Source organism: Panulirus ornatus, chromosome 2 (assembly GCF_036320965.1).
Source record: "Panulirus ornatus isolate Po-2019 chromosome 2, ASM3632096v1, whole genome shotgun sequence".
Lineage (NCBI taxonomy): Eukaryota > Metazoa > Arthropoda > Malacostraca > Decapoda > Palinuridae > Panulirus > Panulirus ornatus.
The window spans coordinates 100,991,208-101,012,542 of record NC_092225.1 but is presented as its reverse complement, the minus strand read 5'-3'; the positions used below and the strand labels follow the sequence as shown (position 1 = coordinate 101,012,542).

Below are 21,335 nucleotides of genomic sequence, written 5' to 3'. Positions count from 1 at the left end.
TCTTTACACACACACACACACACACACACACACAAACACACTGTCAAGGTTGGTTCGATGTTTGGACTTTAGACCAATCAACAGCCAAGGTCATTAAGGCCGTTAGCGTCAAGCTACAACCTAGCAACCGAAAATTTTTAAACACCTTCAGAGGTCAAGGGTAATTCTAAGACGACATACACTCTTACAATGTATGTGGTGGCCCTTGTGGCTACCCATGGTGGACATATGATACACGTAAGTCTCAAGGCCAGTTGAAATAGTCACAACAGCCAAGTATATTTTTCATAAGCAAAATGTATAACCACCATCTACATCGCTCCAATCGATGTTTCTCGTTCATGATATTGAAATTTGTTAAGATATCTAACTGCTAAAAATTATTGAATGATGAACCACACTATATCCGACATTATGACAAATTATCAATATTAATGTTACAGGAAATTACTGTATAGAGTAGTAGTTGGTGTATAAGACCAAAAACGCATCCATTCTCTGTGATATCAAAGTCATTCATATATTACTATTATGTAAATTAGTCTATCAATAAAATCTTAGATGACATAAATAATAGTAAAGCAAACCAAGAACTCTCAGTCTGATGTCACGTATCACACACAAGGAACACAAAACATTCCTTCAAGTCGAAGCAAAACGAACTAAAAAAGTGATATATTCTGTATATAACAAACACAAACTGGGCAGGTGCCATACTAACTAGTGGTGTACCTGTTAAGAAAACAGAGCAATTATCTATTCGGTGTTGCGAAGGTAGATGATTATTTCCATACTTACTCGGAGGTGTGAGGTGAGAGCGCAACTCTTAAAAGACAAACACTAGCTCCACAAGACGGCCAAGTACTGCGGGGAGAGAGACAGACTGCCAGAAGCTATGCTTCTCTCCCACGCCCTCCTCTCCCCTCTCTCACATCCCCCCCACCAACCAGGAACCCTCCCTCCAGCTCCCTCCCCCCAAACCCCAGCTCCTTGAACCCCCCCACCTGTCAGTATCTTAATGCCCTCTGACCCGTTAGGACTCTTTTGGGGCTACATCTTCCACGCTGAACCTGCCACCTACCTTAAACATGTTCTTTTGGATATAACCATCTTCCATTTTATCATCATCTTTTGACAGATGCTTTTGTAAAGCCATTTGTTCTCCCCTTTTTAATTCATGACTACCTAGTTACCCTTTCTCATCCTGAGCAAGTGTAATTCTCAGTCGACTCCACTAAACGTAATTAGACTACATTTGGTCTGTGTCCTCAGGTTTCGCTTTGCGTTCTCAGCTTCCGGTCTCATTTCTGTTTTCGGTCCATGTACCCATTTTTCCCATTATAATCAGTTTTCGGCCTCAGATGTGTTCAGTGTATTTCTCAGTTTTCAGGATTTATATCGAGTGTGAGGAACATATAAGATTTTCTGTTTTTAACCAATACCTAATTGAGTAAAAACAATTCTAAGTCAGTGGTATTGTCAGCTGAACACCTTAGACTCTAACTATACATGAACTTCATCTAAAGGTCATGAGAATATATAAAATCTTACAATGTTATCATGAATTTTTGAGCAATGAAAGTGCGTGGTCACGTGACAGCTCCGCGCAACCTGATTGGTCAGCTTTCGCCTCAGTTTCTTCAATGAACGAAGTTGTCCAAATATTTCTTCATATTTTGTCATTACAGGAACGTCTCGCCATCATTAAAATACGACATATATTTTCTTACAGCACATGGTTGACACTCGGGAACTGTTGCGGCTCCTTTCTTCTCTTTTACAAGCTGTTTGTAAACATTGTCGCTAAAGATTTTCATACATTAAGCTCGACACGGGTGACGGGGCCTTTCCTATGGCGGCCCGCTCAGTGATTCAAAACAGACGGACGGGATTTTATCTCCTCAAGATCCATCCAACTCAGCTCTTTTAAATTCTTCGGCGCCCAAAACTTTTCCTTTTCTTCACATTTCGAGGTTCTCGTGGCTTGCAGCCAGCCAGCCAGCCAGCGTGGCCCCCAAGCATCATCATCATCAGGAACACCAGATGTTAAACATCTTTCGGCTGGTGGGTTTAACCTGACTCTCACGGCCTTAATGACCCCTGGCAGTCGACAGGCCCAAAAGCCTAACTTACGAACCAAACTTTCATTGGACAAATTTTGTTTCATACATCTGTATGCAAAGTTTTTTGTTTGTTTGTTTTTTGTTCAGAGAGCTTATCTATTGATTAGACATTAAATCCACTATCAGTCATGTTGCATGCAACTCTGGTAAATGTGTGACGCTTGTCACCTTAAGCTGTCGTGTGTTGATAGCTATTGCATTCAGAAACACGCAATCACATTTATTGCATTATGGCCGTCTGATTTCCTCAGAATATATTTTGACTTAATGCTCCCATTTAATGGGAGGTAACCACCTTGTTTAACAGACAACTACTGTGTAAAGAGCTGTCAATAACTGATTACATCATGAATTCTTGATGTGGAAATCATGTAAACTCAATAGCATGTTGCACTGTAATCGATATGATTAAGATGTATTATCAATATGGCAAGCCAGGAGTCGCTTGAGGATATTACAATTGATATCATAACCTAACCAAACGTGTGTGTTGCATAGCGTTTCGTTCGTAGTGTTCACTTTGTATTGGAACTTGTGTTGGTTCGTTTGTAGATACATCAACGTACTCTAACTTGTGGAGATTGCTTGTTTTGTCACTTACCGTGGTTCATTTGTATCGTAACCTGTAGAGGAATAATGCAATGAATAATGTACAGTATATCTCACAATTCCTAGTCTTTCTTTTCCTGTCAGACTGGCACACCTAACAGTAATTTGCGGACACCGAACGAAGCTGTCTCGTTGAGAATTCGAAGCATAAGGAGGTTAAGTTCAAGGTCATGATTGATTATGTAGAACTCTGCCAGTAACAATGTTCTGTATCTGACAATTCCGTCCATATCAAAGGAAAAAAATAGATTTTTAAGAGTGTATTATCTCAACAGACAACAGACATTTTCCATGGCAGCAGCTGGAGGTCAGCCATAATCATAGGCGACAGGATCACCCACCCTTCTTACCTACTCCTCCCCGTGATAGACACCAGCACGATAGGCCAAAATAACACGCGCCATGGCATAAATTCGAGGTAAAGGAGGAGTAAGTATTTCACATCACTTTGTAGGACATAATTCTGGCAGCTATTTACAAGCATGGCTCAAGTAGGTCTTACTTCCCGCTTCGACAGCTGCACGGGTTATACGTGCAACGAGTCTCAACTGCTTGCAACGAGACTCAAGTGTTTGCAAGTGCTTACGAGAGGGAGAACGTGCAGTGCGTCGTTTGTTTGTTGACGTGCACTGAAAAGGTCGCAAGAGTTGCCTCCTCTTTACTAACATGATCCTTGATTGTAGCGTGGATGAACTGTTGGCACCAATATCCCTTCCACTCCATCCATTTTATTTCTTTCTCGTATACACACACACACACACACACACACACACACACTAGCGCCGTTTCCCATCCTCTGACACGAGCAAACACCTGCTATATATATATATATATATATATATATATATATATATATATATATATATATATATATATATATATAGGGTGTTTTGGTCGAGGTGGTGTGCAAAGTGAGAGGGTTAGGGAAAATGATTTGGTAAACAGAGAAGAGGTAGTAAAAGCTTTGCGGAAGATGAAAGCCGGCAAGGCAGCAGGTTTGGATGGTATTCCAGTGGAATTTATTAAAAAAGGGGGTGACTGTATTATTGACTGGTTGGTAAGGTTATTTAATGTATGTATGACATGGTGAGGTGCCTGAGGATTGGCGGAATGCATGCATAGTGCCATTGTACAAAGGCAAAGGGGATAAGAGTGAGTGCTCAAATTACAGAGGTATAAGTGTGTTGAGTATTCCTGGTAAAATATATGGGAGGGTATTGATTGAGAGGGTGAAGGCAAGTACAGAGCATCAGATTGGGGAAGAGCAGTGTGGTTTCAGAAGTGGTAGAGGATGTGTGGATCAGGTGTTTGCTTTGAAGAATGTATGTGAGAAATACTTAGAAAAGCAAATGGATTTGTATGTAGCATTTATGGATCTGGAGAAGGCATATGATAGAGTTGATAGAGATGCTCTGTGGAAGGTATTAAGAATATATGGTGTGGGAGGCAAGTTGTTAGAAGCAGTGAAAAGTTTTTATCGAGGATGTAAGGCATGTGTACGTGTAGGAAGAGAGGAAAGTGATTGGTTCTCAGTGAATGTAGGTTTGCGGCAGGGGTGTGCGATGTCTCCATGGTTGTTTAATTTGTTTATGGATGGGGTTGTTAGGGAGGTAAATGCATGAGTTTTGGAAAGAGGGGCAAGTATGAAGTCTGTTGGGATGAGAGAGCTTGGGAAGTGAGTCAATTGTTGTCCGTTGATGATACAGCGCTGGTTGCTGATTCATGTGAGAAACTGCAGAAGCTGGTGACTGAGTTTGGTAAAGTGTGTGAAAGAAGAAAGTTAAGAGTAAATGTGAATAAGAGCAAGGTTATTAGGTACAGTAGGGTTGAGGGTCAAGTCAATTGGGAGGTAAGTTTGAATGGAGAAAAACTGGAGGAAGTAAAGTGTTTTAGATATCTGGGAGTGGATCTGGCAGCGGATGGAACCATGGAAGCGGAAGTGGATCATAGGGTGGGGGAGGGGGCGAAAATTCTAGGAGCCTTGAAGAATGTGTGGAAGTCGAGAACATTATCTCGGAAAGCAAAAATGGGTATGTTTGAAGGAATAGTGGTTCCAACAATGTTGTATGGTTGCGAGGCGTGGGCTATTGATAGAGTTGTGTGCAGGAGGATGGATGTGCTGGAAATGAGATGTTTGAGGACAATGTGTGGTGTGAGGTGGTTTGATCGAGTAAGTAACGTAAGGGTAAGAGAGATGTATGGAAATAAAAAGAGCGTGGTTGAGAGAGCAGAAGAGGGTGTTTTTAAATGGTTTGGGCACATGGAGAGAATGAGTGAGGAAAGATTGACCAAGAGGATATATGTGTCGGAGGTGGAGGGAACGAGAAGTGGGAGACCAAATTGGAGGTGGAAAGATGGAGTGAAAAGATTTTGTGTGATCGGGGCCTGAATATGCAGGAGGGTGAAAGGAGGGCAAGGAATATAGTGAATTGGATCGATGTGGTATACCGGGGTTGACGTGCTGTCAGTGGATTGAATCAGGGCATGTGAAGCGTCTGGGGTAAACCATGGAAAGCTGTGTAGGTATGTATATTTGCGTGTGTGGTCGTATGTATACACATGTGTATGGGGGTGGGTTGGGCCATTTCTTTAGTCTGTTTCCTTGCGCTGCCTCGCAAACGCGGGAGACAGCGGCAAAAAAAAAAAAAAAAAAAAAAAAAAAAAAAAATATATATATATATATATATATATATATATATATATATATATATATATATATATATATATATATCCGTTGCATATCAGCAGACTTGTATTTCTTTCCTGTATCTCCCCTTGATGATGTGATTATTACACGAAAGTGCACTTGGGAACTTATCGTGTTTCATTTTCCCCGTAGACTCATAGGAATATATATATATATATATATATATATACATATATATATATATATATATATATATATATATATATATATATATATATATATATATATATATATTTATTACAGAAAGAACTTCATAGAATTTGGTTGGGGCTGGGGTACAACACATAACCTTAGAAATATCTCTCACGGAGACAAACACAGTTCGTTTCCACAGCCAAGAGATCCAGAAAACGATAGTCAAATGCCACGTAAAGTGTGGGTCTTAAGCCCTTTTTATTTCTATACCTAGTATTATCATTAACGTGCCCTTATAATAACCCATTCATTGCTCAGTAAGAAATGCGTTTTTTTTTTCCTTTTTTTTACCATGTCTCGTTGTTCTGTGAGAAGGGTAGTGGTTACGTGAGTGGCCTGAGAACTACCAAGTTGGTGGTTGTCATGGTGGTAGTTGGGGAACAGAGAGAGAGAGAGAGAGAGAGAGAGAGAGAGAGAGAGAGAGAGAGAGAGAGAGAGAGAGTAACTGTGGTAGAGTGAAGCAGTTTAGAAAAGGAAGCGGAATGTTTTTAATCTATGAAATTAATGGCGACGGAAGAATCCTTTAACAAAAACGAGATGGAAAAAAAAAAAAGGATAAAGATAAATGGAGATAAAAAAAAACGTCAGGATGACGTCATGAAAACGTCTACTGCCACTCTATGACGTGTTAACAGCTGACACTAAACCCGAAGCAGAACAATTGTCGCTGAAGATCACAAATGATAACAAATGATAATATATACAACGGGCAGACCATTCCCTTGTCATATATTTTTAAAGGTAATGTAAGATCACTGTGAATTTGGTTGCTATCATAGTAACCTAACAATTATATTAAATTTTTTCTATAAAATTAAAAGTAAATCCAAGAATTTCTTATGTAAATATAATTGAATAATCATAACTGAAGTTTTGAATAACAAAATATAAAAATGGTAATAAAAAAAAGATATAGTTACGATGTAAGCTGGTTTTTACAATCGTCTGTCACTGTGTTTGGGATAAGATATTGAAATTGAGAAATACGCTTGAAAGAAAAGAATGCATGAAAATTTTTGTCTGTTAAGAACAACGTTTCGAAATTAAAAGAAAAAATAAACAAATTATTTGTTTTCAAAGCTATCACGAATATCTTAGAGAAGGAACAAAAAAAAACTAAACTAAACGAATGAATAATACAGGACATTAGAATTAAACAGTTGAAAATGAACCAAAGCACAACATACCAATAACACGAGATATAAAAGAAAAACATCAAATGAGAGAACTGGTAAGAAAAAACGTAAACTGAAACAAACAGAAGAGACAAAATCAGATGATGTTGGGTATGAACACTGGAATATAGGAAGTGAGGAAAATAAAGTACTGCCTTACGACTTTTTATGATGAAATTTTGCCCAAAAGGTAGGAATGGCGTGTTGATCTCACAAGAGAGAGAGAGAGAGAGAGAGAGAGAGAGAGAGAGAGAGAGAGAGAGAGAGAGAGAGAGAGAGAATGTTGGAGGCTCAGTGGTGTCTCTGCTAGTCCTCTGGCATGTTCAAGGTGCTCGGGTAGCCTAGCTTGATAGCAGCACTTGAGTACTCTCTCTCTCTCTCTCTCTCTCTCTCTCTCTCTCTCTCTCTCTCTCTCTCTCTCTAGTTCCCTTGGCAGCTCTCCCAGACCCCAGCAGATGTTTTCCCTACACAAGCGTCTAAGTCCTACCCAGCGGAGAGCAAAAAAGAAAAAAAAACCTAGCCACGCCCGCACGCCTGAGCCAACGGCTTCCCAGGAGCTTGGAACGCCGCTACAACTTCCGCCACCATCACCATCACCATCACCACCATCACCATCATCACCACCATCACCATCACCACCATCACCATTACCACTATCATCACCGTCGCCTCCCGTAGCAAAAACTTACCCCGCGATATGTACAAAAAGCTGTGCCTCCCCCCCCCCCCACCACAGCACACACACACACACACACACACACACACACACTGTAAACATTTTCCTTGGCGCACACACACACACACACACACACACACACACACACACTGTAAACATTTTCCTTGGCGCGCACACACACACACACACGCACACACACACACACACACACACATACAGAAGTAACTTAAGAAGCCTGTACGAGACATACACTACTGCTACTTAAGACGGAGAACATTATAATCAACACGAATAAGAGGCTGTTGCAGTTTGGACCAGTTGGTCGTGAGAATAATCAAGTCCCCCCCCCCCTCCCAGTCCCTCGCAACGCGAAAGAAGAAAAAAAATATGAGGAAGAAAATGAAATATAAGAGAACTTTGTAATTTTTTTTTTTTCTTGCTAGAGAAGAAGAAATATAATGAATAAGTAAGTGAAGATAGAGGTAGTAGATGACAGAGTTTCGTAAGTTTGAAAACCATTTTTTCTATAATTTTTCATACTACCTGATCGCCGTTTCCCGGTGGCATAATTAACTGTAATTATCATTTCATGATCAATTATACAAGAAATAGTCCTCTAGGGCTATGAGAAAACGAGAACTAAGCTTAAAAACGAGAACTAAGCTCAAGCTTTCACCCAAGAAATGAAATGTTAACAGATTCTATGACACATCCCAACAGAATACTCGTAAAACTAACCAAGTCGCCCCAACATATTACAGTAACACTAACCAAGTCGCCCCAACATATTACAGCAACACTAACCAAGTCGCCCCAACATATTACAGTAACACTAACCAAGTCGCCCCAACATATTACAGCAACACTAACCAAGTCGCCCCAACATATTACAGTAACACTAACCAAGTCGCCCCAACATATTACAGTAACACTAACCAAGTCGCCCCAACATATTACAGCAACACTAACCAAGTCGCCCCAACATATTACAGTAACACTAACCAAGTCGCCCCAACATATTACAGTAACACTAACCAAGTCGCCCCAACATATTACAGTAACACTAACCAAGTCGCCCCAACATATTACAGTAACACTAACCAAGTCGCCCCAACATATTACAGTAACACTAACCAAGTCGCCCCAACATATTACAGTAACACTAACCAAGTCGCCCCAACATATTACAGTAACACTAACCAAGTCGCCCCAACATATTACAGTAACACTAACCAAGTCGCCCCAACATATTACAGTAACACTAACCAAGTCGCCCCAACATATTACAGTAACACTAACCAAGTCGCCCCAACATATTACAGTAACACTAACCAAGTCGCCCCAACATATTACAGTAACACTAACCAAGTCGCCCCAACATATTACAGCAACACTAACCAAGTCGCCCCAACATATTACAGTAACACTAACCAAGTCGCCCCAACATATTACAGTAACACTAACCAAGTCGCCCCAACATATTACAGTAACACTAACCAAGACCGTTACAAAGGAGCTGCACAGCAGAGACTTTCCAGTCTCCTGGATCACCAGTCATTCTTAGACGAAAACTGGACAAACACAAGACATTTTAAATGAGATAGTGTGGAGAGGGACGGTTCGGGTGAGACATAACAAACGCCCATGAATAATGATTATCATTAACCAGGTTAACAAGGAAATAACCCTCCTTGCTTCACCTCTACCCGTCTCACTAACAACGACTGACTGTTCAACGACCAGTTAATTAGTCACAGCAAATTAAACATTCAAGCCAAATTGGTAAACTACCTTCTACGTGTTGCTATTATTATCTTCCCAAAGGGTAAAAACTTATTCAAAGTGATAAATATATATCTTTTCTTTCTTTTAAACTATTCGCATATATATATATATATATATATATATATATATATATATATATATATATATATATATATATATATATATATATATATGCGTATCATTAAATTTTAGGGAGAATAAAAAGATGTACTGGAAGGAGGTAAATAAAGTGCGTAAGACAAGGGAGCAAATGGGAACTTCAGTGAAGGGCGTAAATGGGGAGGTGATAACAAGTAGTGGTGATGTGAGAAGGAGATGCAGTGAGTATTTTGAAGGTTTGTTGAATGTGTTTGATGATAGAGTGGCAGATATAGGTTGTTTTGGTCGAGGTGGTATGCAAAGTGCGAGGGTTAGGGAAAATGAGTTGGTAAACAGGGAAGAGGTAGTAAAAGCTTTGCGGAAGATGAAAGCCGGCAAGGCAGCAGGTTTGGATGGTATTGCAGTGGAATTTATTAAAAAAGGGGGTGACTGTATTGTTGACTGGTTGGTAAGGTTATTTAATGTATGTATGACTAATGGTGAGGTGCCTGAGGATTGGCGGAATGCGTGCATAGTGCCATTGTACAAAGGCAAAGGGGATAAGAGTGAGTGCTCAAATTACAGAGGTATAAGTTTGTTGAGTATTCCTGGCAAATTATATGGGAGGGTATTGATTGAGAGGGTGAAGGCATGTACAGAGCATCAGATTGGGGAAGAGCAGTGTGGTTTCAGAAGTGGGAGAGGATGTGTGGATCAGGTGTTTGCTTTGAAGAATGTATGTGAGAAATACTTAGAAAAGCAAATGGATTTGTATGTAGCATTTATGGATCTGGAGAAGGCATATGATAGAGTTGATAGAGATGCTCTGTGGAAGGTATTAAGAATATATGGTGTGGGAGGCAAGTTGTTAGAAGCAGTGAAAAGTTTTTATCGAGGATGTAAGGCATGTGTACGTGTAGGAAGAGAGGAAAGTGATTGGTTCTCAGTGAATGTAGGTTTGCGGCAGGGGTGTGTGATGTCTCCATGGTTGTTTAATTTGTTTATGGATGGGGTTGTTAGGGAGGTGAATGCAAGAGTTTTGGAAAGAGGGGCAAGTATGAAGTCTGTTGGGGATGAGAGAGCTTGGGAAGTGAGTCAGTTGTTGTTCGCTGATGATACAGCGCTGGTGGCTGATTCATGTGAGAAACTGCAGAAGCTGGTGACTGAGTTTGGTAAAGTGTGTGAAAGAAGAAAGTTAAGAGTAAATGTGAATAAGAGCAAGGTTATTAGGTACAGTAGGGTTGAGGGTCAATTCAATTGGGAGGTGAGTTTGAATGGAGAAAAACTGGAGGAAGTGAAGTGTTTTAGATATCTGGGAGTGGATCTGGCAGCGGATGGAACCATGGACGCGGAAGTGGATCATAGGGTGGGGGAGGGGGCGAAAATTCTGGGAGCCTTGAAGAATGTGTGGAAGTCGAGAACATTATCTCGGAAAGCAAAAATGGGTATGTTTGAAGGAATAGTGGTTCCAACAATGTTGTATGGTTGTGAGGCGTGGGCTATGGATAGAGTTGTGCGCAGGAGGATGGATGTGCTGGAAATGAGATATTTGAGGACAATGTGTGGTGTGAGGTGGTTTGATCGAGTAAGTAACGTAAGGGTAAGAGAGATGTGTGGAAATAAAAAGAGCGTGGTTGAGAGAGCAGAAGAGGGTGTTTTGAAATGGTTTGGGCACATGGAGAGAATGAGTGAGGAAAGATTGACCAAGAGGATATATGTGTCGGAGGTGGAGGGAACGAGGAGAAGAGGGAGACCAAATTGGAGGTGGAAAGATGGAGTGAAAAAGATTTTGTGTGATCGGGGCCTGAACATGCAGGAGGGTGAAAGGAGGGCAAGGAACAGAGTGAATTGGAGCGATGTGGTATACCGGGGTTGACGTGTTGTCAGTGGACTGAATCAGGGCATGTGAAGCGTCTGGGGTAAACCATGGAAAGCTGTGTGGTTATGTATATTTGCGTGTGTGGACGTATGTATATACATGTGTATGGGGGTGGGTTGGGCCATTTCTTTCGTCTGTTTCCTTGCGCTACCTCGCAAACGCGGGAGACAGCGACAAAGTATAATAAAAAAAAAAAAAAAAAATATATATATATATATATATATATATATATATATATATAGATAGATAGATAGATAGATAGATAGATAGACAGATAAATAGATAGATAGATATATAGATATGGGGATAGAGGAGAAAGAATAATTCCCACGTATTCCCTGCATGTAGGAGGTGACTAAAAGGGGGAGGGAGAGGGGGGCTGAAAATCCTCCACTCCAGCTTTTACTTTTCCAACAAGAAGGAACAGAGGGGGCCAAGCGAGGATTTTTTTCCTCTAAGGCTTAGTCGTCTGCTCTTGACGCTACCTCGCTAACACGGGATATGGCGAATAGGGGATAAGGGAGAAAGAATACTTCCCACGTATTCCCTGAGTGTCGTAGAAGGCGACGAAAAGGGAAGGGAGCGGGGGGCTGGAAATCCTCCCCTCTCATTTTTTTTTTTTTTAATTTTCCAAAAGAAGAAACAGAGAAGGGGGCCAGGTGAGGATATTCCCTCAAAGGCCCAGTCCTCTGTTCTTAACGCTACCTCGCTAATGCGGGAAATGGCGAATAGTATGAAAGAAAAGAAAAGAAATCTATATTCATTTATTTTGCTTTGTCGCTGTCTCCCGCGTTATATATATATATATATATATATATATATATATATATATATATATATATATATATATATATATGAAGGTGAAATCGCACTTTAGTGTGAGTTCATACAATTTTCATTAACAGGTAATTTTTCTATCCATGTGGCACGACATGTTTCGTGGAGACAATCCACCTCATCATCAAGTGCCAGTCTGGTCGTAACCCTTGTTAGGGAGAGTGATTAAGGTGGGGTCAGGTGGCGGGCTACACCTTATAAGGGTTACGGCCAAACACAGTAGACAGGGCTTGGCCTAGAGAGACTGGTGTTGTACGGCGGGAACCATGTGTGATGTTGGGATTTGAATAACATTGTTAAGTACTGGCACCTTATGAGGTGGACTGTCTCCACGAATCCTGTCGTGCCACATGTATAGAAAAATTACGTAATGTTAGATTGTCTGAGTTCCTACTGAATTGCGATTTCACCTTCATACTATCATCACGGGCAAGTGTGATCACACACACACACACACACACACACACACACACACACACACACACACACATATATATATATATATATATATATATATATATATATATATATATATATATATGGTGAATGTTTTTTTTTATAATTACCCTGAAAGTGAAGCGAAACCCCCCTACTCCAACGTTTCATTGAGTCAGGTTAGGTTAGGTCACAGTATAAACCTAACCTGCCGTAGAAAACCTTGGTGGAGTGGGGCAAGCTTTCAGGCGATCCAAACCTTATTTTGAACACTTGAAATTGCTCAAGATATTGTGAGCGCTGGATACGTCTTGAGGTTGATGGCCTGCCTCAATGACCCTGGCGGGCAACCAGGTCTCATCGTCTCTCCTACAGTACAATTCATCAAGACTTCTACAACACTTATCCTGTAACACAACACGTCTGTGTCCCTAATTCATTATACATCACAGTTCCTACAGCAATACATCTAAAACCCTTTAAAATAGTATCTCTAGTTATCAGTAGTTTGAAATAAATTGCCACTGGAATTAGTACTTTGTGAATAAGTGAACGCACGCAGTATTACCTTCTGGCATAATAATAATAATAATAATAATAATAATAATAATAATAATAATAATGATAATAATAATAATAATAATTAATAATAATAATAATAACAATAATAATAATAAATATAATAATTAATAATAATGATAATAATAATGATAATAATAACAATAATAATAACAGTAATGATAAGTAACAATATATCATCTAACTGGCGTGTCTTCCGAACCCAGGAAATATGTGGCTACCTTCCCTTCTTCATTGTTTTATACATTTCCTTTCTCTACGCAACTGTTTCTTTATTTCTCTCCTGTATTGTCCTCTCCACTGTTATCTCTCTCTCTCTCTCTCTCTCTCTCTCTCTCTCTCTCTCTCTCTCTCTCTCTCTCTTACGGCGTCTCCCGCCCAGACCCAGCGCCTCCCACAGCATCAGGTTACGCTCCTCAAGTTGCCATTTAAAACTTGTTACTAAGGCTTTAATGTAAGCATCTGAGACATGCCATGTGTCACACGGATGGTGTCAGGGCGTGGATGGTGGCAGACAACAGACGTAAGCTTATGTCAGGGTATGACTAGTGTCATACAACAGATGTCGCATCGCCTCGTACGATTTGTGTCACTGCCATGCAACAGATGGCGTTGTACAGGAACTCTCGCTCCGGTGTTTTCCAACAATTTATATCTTGCCAGAGAGAGATGTCTTCGTGTCATTTCCTTATAGAATCAGTTTCGTTCAATGGTATCGTTTTAGCGACAAATTAGTTTCAACACTACCATACAAAATGCATCGCCTGGAACAGAGCATCTGGCACCATCATGTCAACATGCGTTTGAATCACACGCCTGGCACCACCAAATTAACGCTATCGTACGCTATCACTTATTTTGTGTTGCACAGCCGGTGGCATCGCGTCACTAAAGCCATTTAGTACCTTAATATATGCGAGATATCTTATATTTCATGGTGAACATCTCAGTAACCTTGATATTGAACAATTTAATTTTTCTTTTGTACGTCTGTCAATTCTTCTTTCTCCTTTAAGTTCAAATTTCTAAAATGACCGATGGATCATAAATATTCAGCGGCCGCTTATTTGAGTAAAGAAAAAAAAAAATCGCCTTTGCGTAAATAACATGAACCAAATACGGAGTGATTACATGATACATGTAAGAGATATCTTCAGGTGAATACCTACGTTCTCGGGTGTCCATTTTGCAACGGAAATGACATCATCAGTAAATAAGCTGAAAGAGGACCGCATTAGCAAGAAAACAAGCCCTCAATTCCATGGAAATATGGTCCCTAAACCGTAATTGGTTGATGAATAGTGGCATAATAAAGCCATTTAGAGATCATTTCTTGTACTTGAGTGTTGTCTAAGACTCCTAAGTTGCAGTTTTTGGTAGGACACGCCGACTTAACATTCCCTCTGGTTCCTTGTCCGTTTGACCGTGTCTGTGGGGACGAATGGGAAGAACAGTGGCTGAGTGAGAGGCCAGATGGTACCCCACTCCTAGGATGGGGGACGGGGAGCTAAGCACACAGCTGTTATGCTAAATGAAGATCAAGTTGCCCTTCCAGCTGACACATGTGCTGTCAACCCTCCCAGGGCATTTAAAAGTAATGGGACGGGACTGATCTGAAATTCTTACTTTAACTGTATAATAGTTTGATTGTACGAATACTAGTGGTAGTAGCAGTTCAACAACTACTAATACTACGGCATATAATAATAATAATGATAATAATAATAATAATAATAATTATGATAATAATATAATAATGATAATAATAATAATAATAATAATAATAATAATAATAATAATAATAATGATAATAATATCTTTTCTAATCATTACGCTTGTCATTTGTCATTGTGTTGGTGTGCAGAATTCAATCTCGACTAAAAAATCAATTACACTGACATAATCTTTAACTGGTTGGATGGTTAGTTGGGGGTTTAATCCCGACAACTGCCAGGGTCGTTAAGGTCGTTAACGTCAAGTTATTACCACCAAATTAAAGATATTGGACACTTTCCTCGGGCAATCGATAATATTCTAATATCACACGCTCTCAGCGTATGTATTATCCTTGAAATAAATTCAGCTGTTTGGTGACCGATATTTGATTCAAACCTATGATATTGTTTCCCATTATAAGTATTGCAGTGAGTTGTAATGCTCATTCGACGGACACGGAAGAGTATTATTTATCATTCTTTAACCTCCCCAAATATCTCACACGATATAGTTTATTAACGATACAGAGTTTAACGCCATGTACGAATAACATAATATGTTACAAAGCCTTTACTTTCAGATCACGTTTTCTGTGATGGGTCTCTGAGTACGATTCAAGCGCATTCACATACGTTGTTATGGCGGTCATTGTAGGAGATTGGCCCTCTGTAACAAGCTTGGACACAGACTAACCCCCTGTTAACAGACTGGGGCCCTTAGACGAACCCCCTGTAAAAGACTGGGGTAGGTAACCAGACTGGCCCTCTGTAACAGGTTGAATTATGGCAAGCAGGGTGTGAGGTGGGGAGGAGCGAGCTTGATGGTAAGCCGGGGGCTTGGTGACTAAAAACATGGTGTTTGGTGATAAGTTTGGGTGCTTAATGGCAACCAGGGTGGGTGGTGACAAGCAGGGTGGGTGGTGACAAGCAGGGTGGGTGGTGACAAGCAGGGTGGGTGGTGACAAGCAGGGTGGGTGGTGACAAGCAGGGTGAGTGGTGACAAGCAGGGTGGGTGGTGACAAGCAGGGTGGGTGGTGACAAGCAGGGTGGGTGGTGACAAGCAGGGTGGGTGGTGACAAGCAGGGTGGGTGGTGACAAGCAGGGTGGGTGGTGACAAGCAGGGTGGGTGATGACAAGCAGGGTGGGTGGTGACAAGCAGGGTGGGTAGTGACAAGCAGGGTGAGTGGTGACAAGCAGGGTGGGTGGTGACAAGCAGGGTGGGTGGTGACAAGCAAGGTGGGTGGTGACAAGCAGGGTGGGTGATGACAAGCAGGGTGAGTGGTGACAAGCAGGGTGGGTGATGACAAGCAGGGTGAGTGGTGACAAGCAAGGTGGGTGGTGACAAGCAGGGTGGGTGGTGACAAGCAAGGTGGGTGGTGACAAGCAGGGTGGGTGGAGACAAGCAGGGTGGGTGGTGGCAAGCAGGGTGGGTGGTGACAAGCAGGGTGGGTGGTGACAAGCAGGGTGGGTGGTGGCAAGCAGGGTGGGTGGTGACAAGCAGGGTGGGTGATGACAAGCAGGGTGGGTGGTGACAAGCAGGGTGGGTGGTGACAAGCAGGGTGGGTGGTGACAAGCAGGGTGGGTGGTGACAAGCAGGGTGGGTGATGACAAGCAGGGTGGGTGGTGACAAGCAGGGAACATCCATAGTAGTTACTGGTAGTGCAGGCAAGCAGAGACGGTGGGTAGGGCAAGCAGTGTACTGTAAATCAATAAGGGAGAGAGGAAATGTCTGATGAATCCTGACTTGAAAGCAATCGGGGCGACGCTAGGGTTGGCTTCCTCCTCTATTGTCCCATGAATGAAGTGAGTACGAAGCAGCCCGCTTCCTGCCCCATCAAGCAATCCCCAGTCACCCTCAGCCACTTGGTGGTAGACTCCGTTCTGACGTGCGACATAAATTTCTATTCCCTACAAGTACTTTTCAAGGTCGTCCAGAGGGAGTGAGTCTTGTCGTTAGAACGGCTGATAAAGAATAGCTCCCATTTTCTTTTTTTAATTGGGTGGTGAAGAAGGGCAGAGAACAGATCAGTTAAGAAAGTTATAGTGGAGAACATGACACTTGTGCGGGGTCAAGTTATAAAACAGAACCATCATATAATTCCGAAGGTAAATATACGGACACTATATTAACAAGATACGAATATGTTAAACACTTCAATTATAGCTACACGTCCAGTGTATTCAAGTATAAACGAATATGTTAAGCATTATAGCTATAGGTATAAGCACACTTATTAACAGTAAACAACTGGGAAGAACATTATATACGAATGTGGAGACTGGAACAAACACATTTCTTGCTGAGGTCGCACAAATTTATTTGTCTTATAGATTCCAGAGGTAAGCAGCATGTTCCATATGCCTTGTTTTTAGTGTCTTTGACTTTCTTACGTTCTGTAATTCCGAAATACAGACTGAAAGTACAATTCTCACACACGACAACAGCCTTAACCACAACTTACCACATTATCCATAGCAAACACCTCACTAACATTGCCACATTTGGAGGATTAAGGCACATAAAACCACCTCGTCTATCTATGCCAACTGAAAGAAATGGGTATCATTCCCATTTCAAACGATATATTTTGTACGAAAGTAATGGCAATTAGTTATCAAATGATCACTGAAGCTTAATGTGTGTGTGTGTGTGTGTGTGTGTGTGTGTGTGTGTGTGTGTGTGTAAGCATTAACTTCTGGTCATGTTGGACCAGCCTGCCTTAAGGTCACACAGTACGGCGGGGTCACGTACATACGTCTGCTTCTGTGGGTCTTTTGTTGGTTATATTAGTGCAACTATGGTCTTAAATAAGACCCCAGGGTACTTAAGGCCTTCAATATCAGTTCATAACCACCAATGAAGAGAACAATAAACAAATATGTGACATCACACAATAATGACAATGATAAGATCACACACGTATCATAATGCGTTTAGACCTAAATATGAGAATTTAGGGGAGTAACTTACCTTCATGTATAATGCTGCAGCGGACGTCCACAGAAAGCGGCAGCTAACTCGCCCACTGTAGCCTCCCACACTGAGTGTCGTGTGTGTGGGGGACAGAGGGAGCCTCGCCTCAACCACCCACTGCCTCGTACATGTAACTTTGGGTCTCCGTACCCTTTTCTTCTGTTCCTCTTCTGTCTCTTGAATTTCATTGTCACCGAGATACTTTCCCTGAAAAAAAACATAACATTTTGCTTATGAATAAGTTAATTCATATACTTCTATTCCATCTTAATGATTATTCAACAAATTTACATACTGTATTTATCTATCTATTTAGTTTTCTATCTATACAGCTGCTTATAGCCTACCCTAGTCTACTGGCTCTGTGAAATACGCCTAAAATACACTCGAGGAACACAGAGTCTGCCAGTCATTGTACTGGTCGCCCTCGCGCCAGTATGCATCCTCTTCTTCACTTTATTTTGACAAACTTAAGCACCTCATGACCTTTGCACAATGCTCTGTGTCAAAATGCTCTCAGTCATTTACATATTTCTGTATTCTTTAATATCATAAGCGTTGAACAATTCCAGTGCGCTCAGGAATATACAGAATTTACAAACAATTCTTAAATCATGTTGAAAAATATTTCATGTCATATCTAGATAAATTATCCCTGGGGATAGGGGAGAAAGAATACTTCCCAAGTATTCCCTGCGTGTCGTAGAAGGCGACTAAAAGGGAAGGGAGCGGGGGGGGGGGGGGGGGGGGGGGGGGGGGGGGGGGGCTGGAAATCCTCACCTCTCTTTTTTAATTTTCCAAAAGAAGGAACAGAGAAGGGGGCCAAGTGAGGATATTCCCTTAAAGGCTCAGTCGTCTCTTCTTGACGCTACCTCGCTAACGCGGGAAATGGCAAATAGTATGAACAAAAAAATAAATATATATATATATATATATATATATATATATATATATATATATATATATTTATCTATCTATTTATCTATCCCTGGGGATAGGGGGGAAAGAATACTTCCCACATATTCCCTGTGTGTCGTAGAAGGCGACTAAAAGGGAAGGGAGCGGGGGGCTGGAAATCCTCCCCTCTTGGTTTTTTTTTTTTTTTTCCAATGAAGGAACAGAGAAGGGGGCCGGATGAGGATATTCTGTCAAAGGCCCAGTCCTCTGTTCTTAACGCTACCCCGCTAACGCTGGAAATGGCGAATAGTATGAAAGAAAAGAAAGAAAGATATATATATATATATATATATATATATATATATATATATATATATATATACGAATAAAGTGTATATGAACGCGCACCTTCATAGAACATACAAACCTCCAGGTTCGATCCTGGCTGTTGGAGGTTTGTATGTGATATATATATATATATATATATATATATATATATATATATATATATATATATATATATATATATATATATATATATATATGTGTGTGTGTGTGTGTGTGTGTGTGTGTGTGTGTGTGTGTGTGTGTGTGTGTGTGTATCCGATTGGAGAAGGGCAATGTGGTTTCAGAACTGGTAGAGGATGTGTGGATCAGGTGTTTGCTTTGAAGAATGTGAGAAATACTTAGAAAAACAAATGGATTTGTATGCAGCATTTATGGATCTGGAAAAGGCATATGATAGAGTTGATAGAGATGCTCTGTGGAAGGTATTAAGAATATATGGTGTGGGAGGCAAGTTGTTAGAAGCAGTGAAAAGTTTTTATCGAAGATGTGTGACATGTGTACGAGTAGGAAAGGAGGAAAGTGATTGGTTCCCAGTAAATGTAGGTTTGCGGCAGGGATGCGTGATGTCTCCATCTTGTTTAATTTGTATATGGATGAGGTTGTTAGGGAGGTGAATGCAAGAATTTTGCAGAGAGGGGCAAGGATGCAGTCTGTTGTGGATGAGAGGGCTTAGGAAGTGAGTCAATTGTTGTTCGCTGATGATACAGCGTGGTGGCTGATTCGGGTGAGAAACTGCAGACGTTGGTGCCTGAGTTTGGTAGTGTGTGAAAGAAGAAACCTGAGAGTAAATGTGAATAAAAACAAGTTTATTTGGTACAGTAGGGTTGAGGGACAAGTCAAGTGGGAGGAAAGTTTGAATGGAGAAAAACTGAAGGAAGTGAGGTGTTTTAGATATCTGGGAGTGGATTTGGCAGCGGGTGGAACCATGGAAGTGGAAGTGAGTTACAGGGTGGGGGAGGGGGCGTAGGTTCTGGGAGCGTTGAAGAATGTGAGGAAGGCGAGACCGTTATCTTGGAGAGCAAAATTGGGTGTACATATAAATATATATATATATATATATATATATATATATATATATATATATATATATATATATATATATATATATTCGTCTGGATGTGGATGACAGATACTTTCTGATGTGAATTACTTATGATATCTGTTGTCTCCTGTGATCACTGCAACTTTAATAATGATTTTGGTGTTATTCATTATAATCTCCCTCGTTAGCCTCGTTCCATGCTTTGGTTCATGATGGTTGTTTGATTCCACCTTCTTGTGAGTGGAGCGAGAGGCGGCGGCTCAGGGTGCAGGTTGTATGTCCAATAAAGTTTATGTGGTGGGGCTGGCAGTCCCCAGTGTTGCATCGGTACGTTCAAACTTCCAGAGCGACCTACCATATAAGAACATATGAAGTGAGGACACTCCAAGAGGCCTATTGGCCCATGTTGAGCGGGTCCTGAGTCTGTCCACCCTACAACCAACCGAGCGAACATGTGTCCGGATGGTTGTGACATATTATCAGACTGATAGCCTTGTCTTCATCAATCACTTTGCAGTTTCTGGCCACAATATCTCGTACGACCTTCTCGTCCTTTCGATATGTTGTCGTAAATGTGTTCCTGGAGTAAACTTTAATGTTGTCACGTTGAGGTTGTCTGTGTCCCACGAGACGTTGCTCCAGCATGTTGTTCACAATGATATCCAATTTAGTATTTGTATATCCATCGTTATTTAACATTTGCCGGACACGTCTTGGTGTAGAAGATGCCGGGTTGAGCACACCTTGATCGCTCTCCTCACGTATGCACGAATGACACTCCTCTTTTAACTTTGAGTACATTCACTTATTCTATTCATGCATTTTTCTTGGTTGGTGGACTTTCTGTTAATGTCGGTGACGAAAGATCCTGTTGTGGCACTAACTCTTACATCCAAGAAAGGAATCTTACCATTATTATTTAGCTCTACTGTAGTTTTTTTTTTTTCTTTTTGTAGATTCCTGATGATGCCTCTGTGAAGGCGAAAGCTCGATTGAAATGAATGAATAACTATGGACAACTGATGTTTGAGCATCCACCTTATGGTAGAATAATACTGAGGAAATTAGAGAACATTATGAAGATTAATCACTTTAAATATGCAGTCGTAGAGAAAACCTGCTCCCTGCTTACACTAATACACACACACACACACACACACACACACACACACACACACACACACACACACACACACATACACACACACACATATCGAGGATGTAAGGCATGTGTACGTGTAGGAAGAGAGGAAAGTGATTGGTTCTCAGTGAATGTAGGTT

The 21,335-nt window shown here is 41.0% G+C and overlaps 1 protein-coding gene across 2 annotated transcripts in view; it reads right to left on the bottom strand.

The window, feature by feature from the left end:
- Nucleotides 1-17,909, bottom strand: part of LOC139758862 (glutamate-gated chloride channel-like) — a 50,749-nt gene extending 32,840 nt beyond the window's left edge. The window contains exon 1 of one of the 2 annotated variants that reach the window (XM_071680736.1): nucleotides 17,765-17,909. In XM_071680736.1, the coding sequence (XP_071536837.1) occupies nucleotides 17,765-17,770 (6 nt within the window). In that variant the 5' untranslated portion in view covers nucleotides 17,771-17,909. Of the gene's footprint in view, nucleotides 1-798; nucleotides 917-17,764 lie in introns of those variants that run through there. The other variant, XM_071680729.1, reaches the window with a different exon arrangement.
- Nucleotides 17,910-21,335: the final 3,426 nt, after the last annotated feature.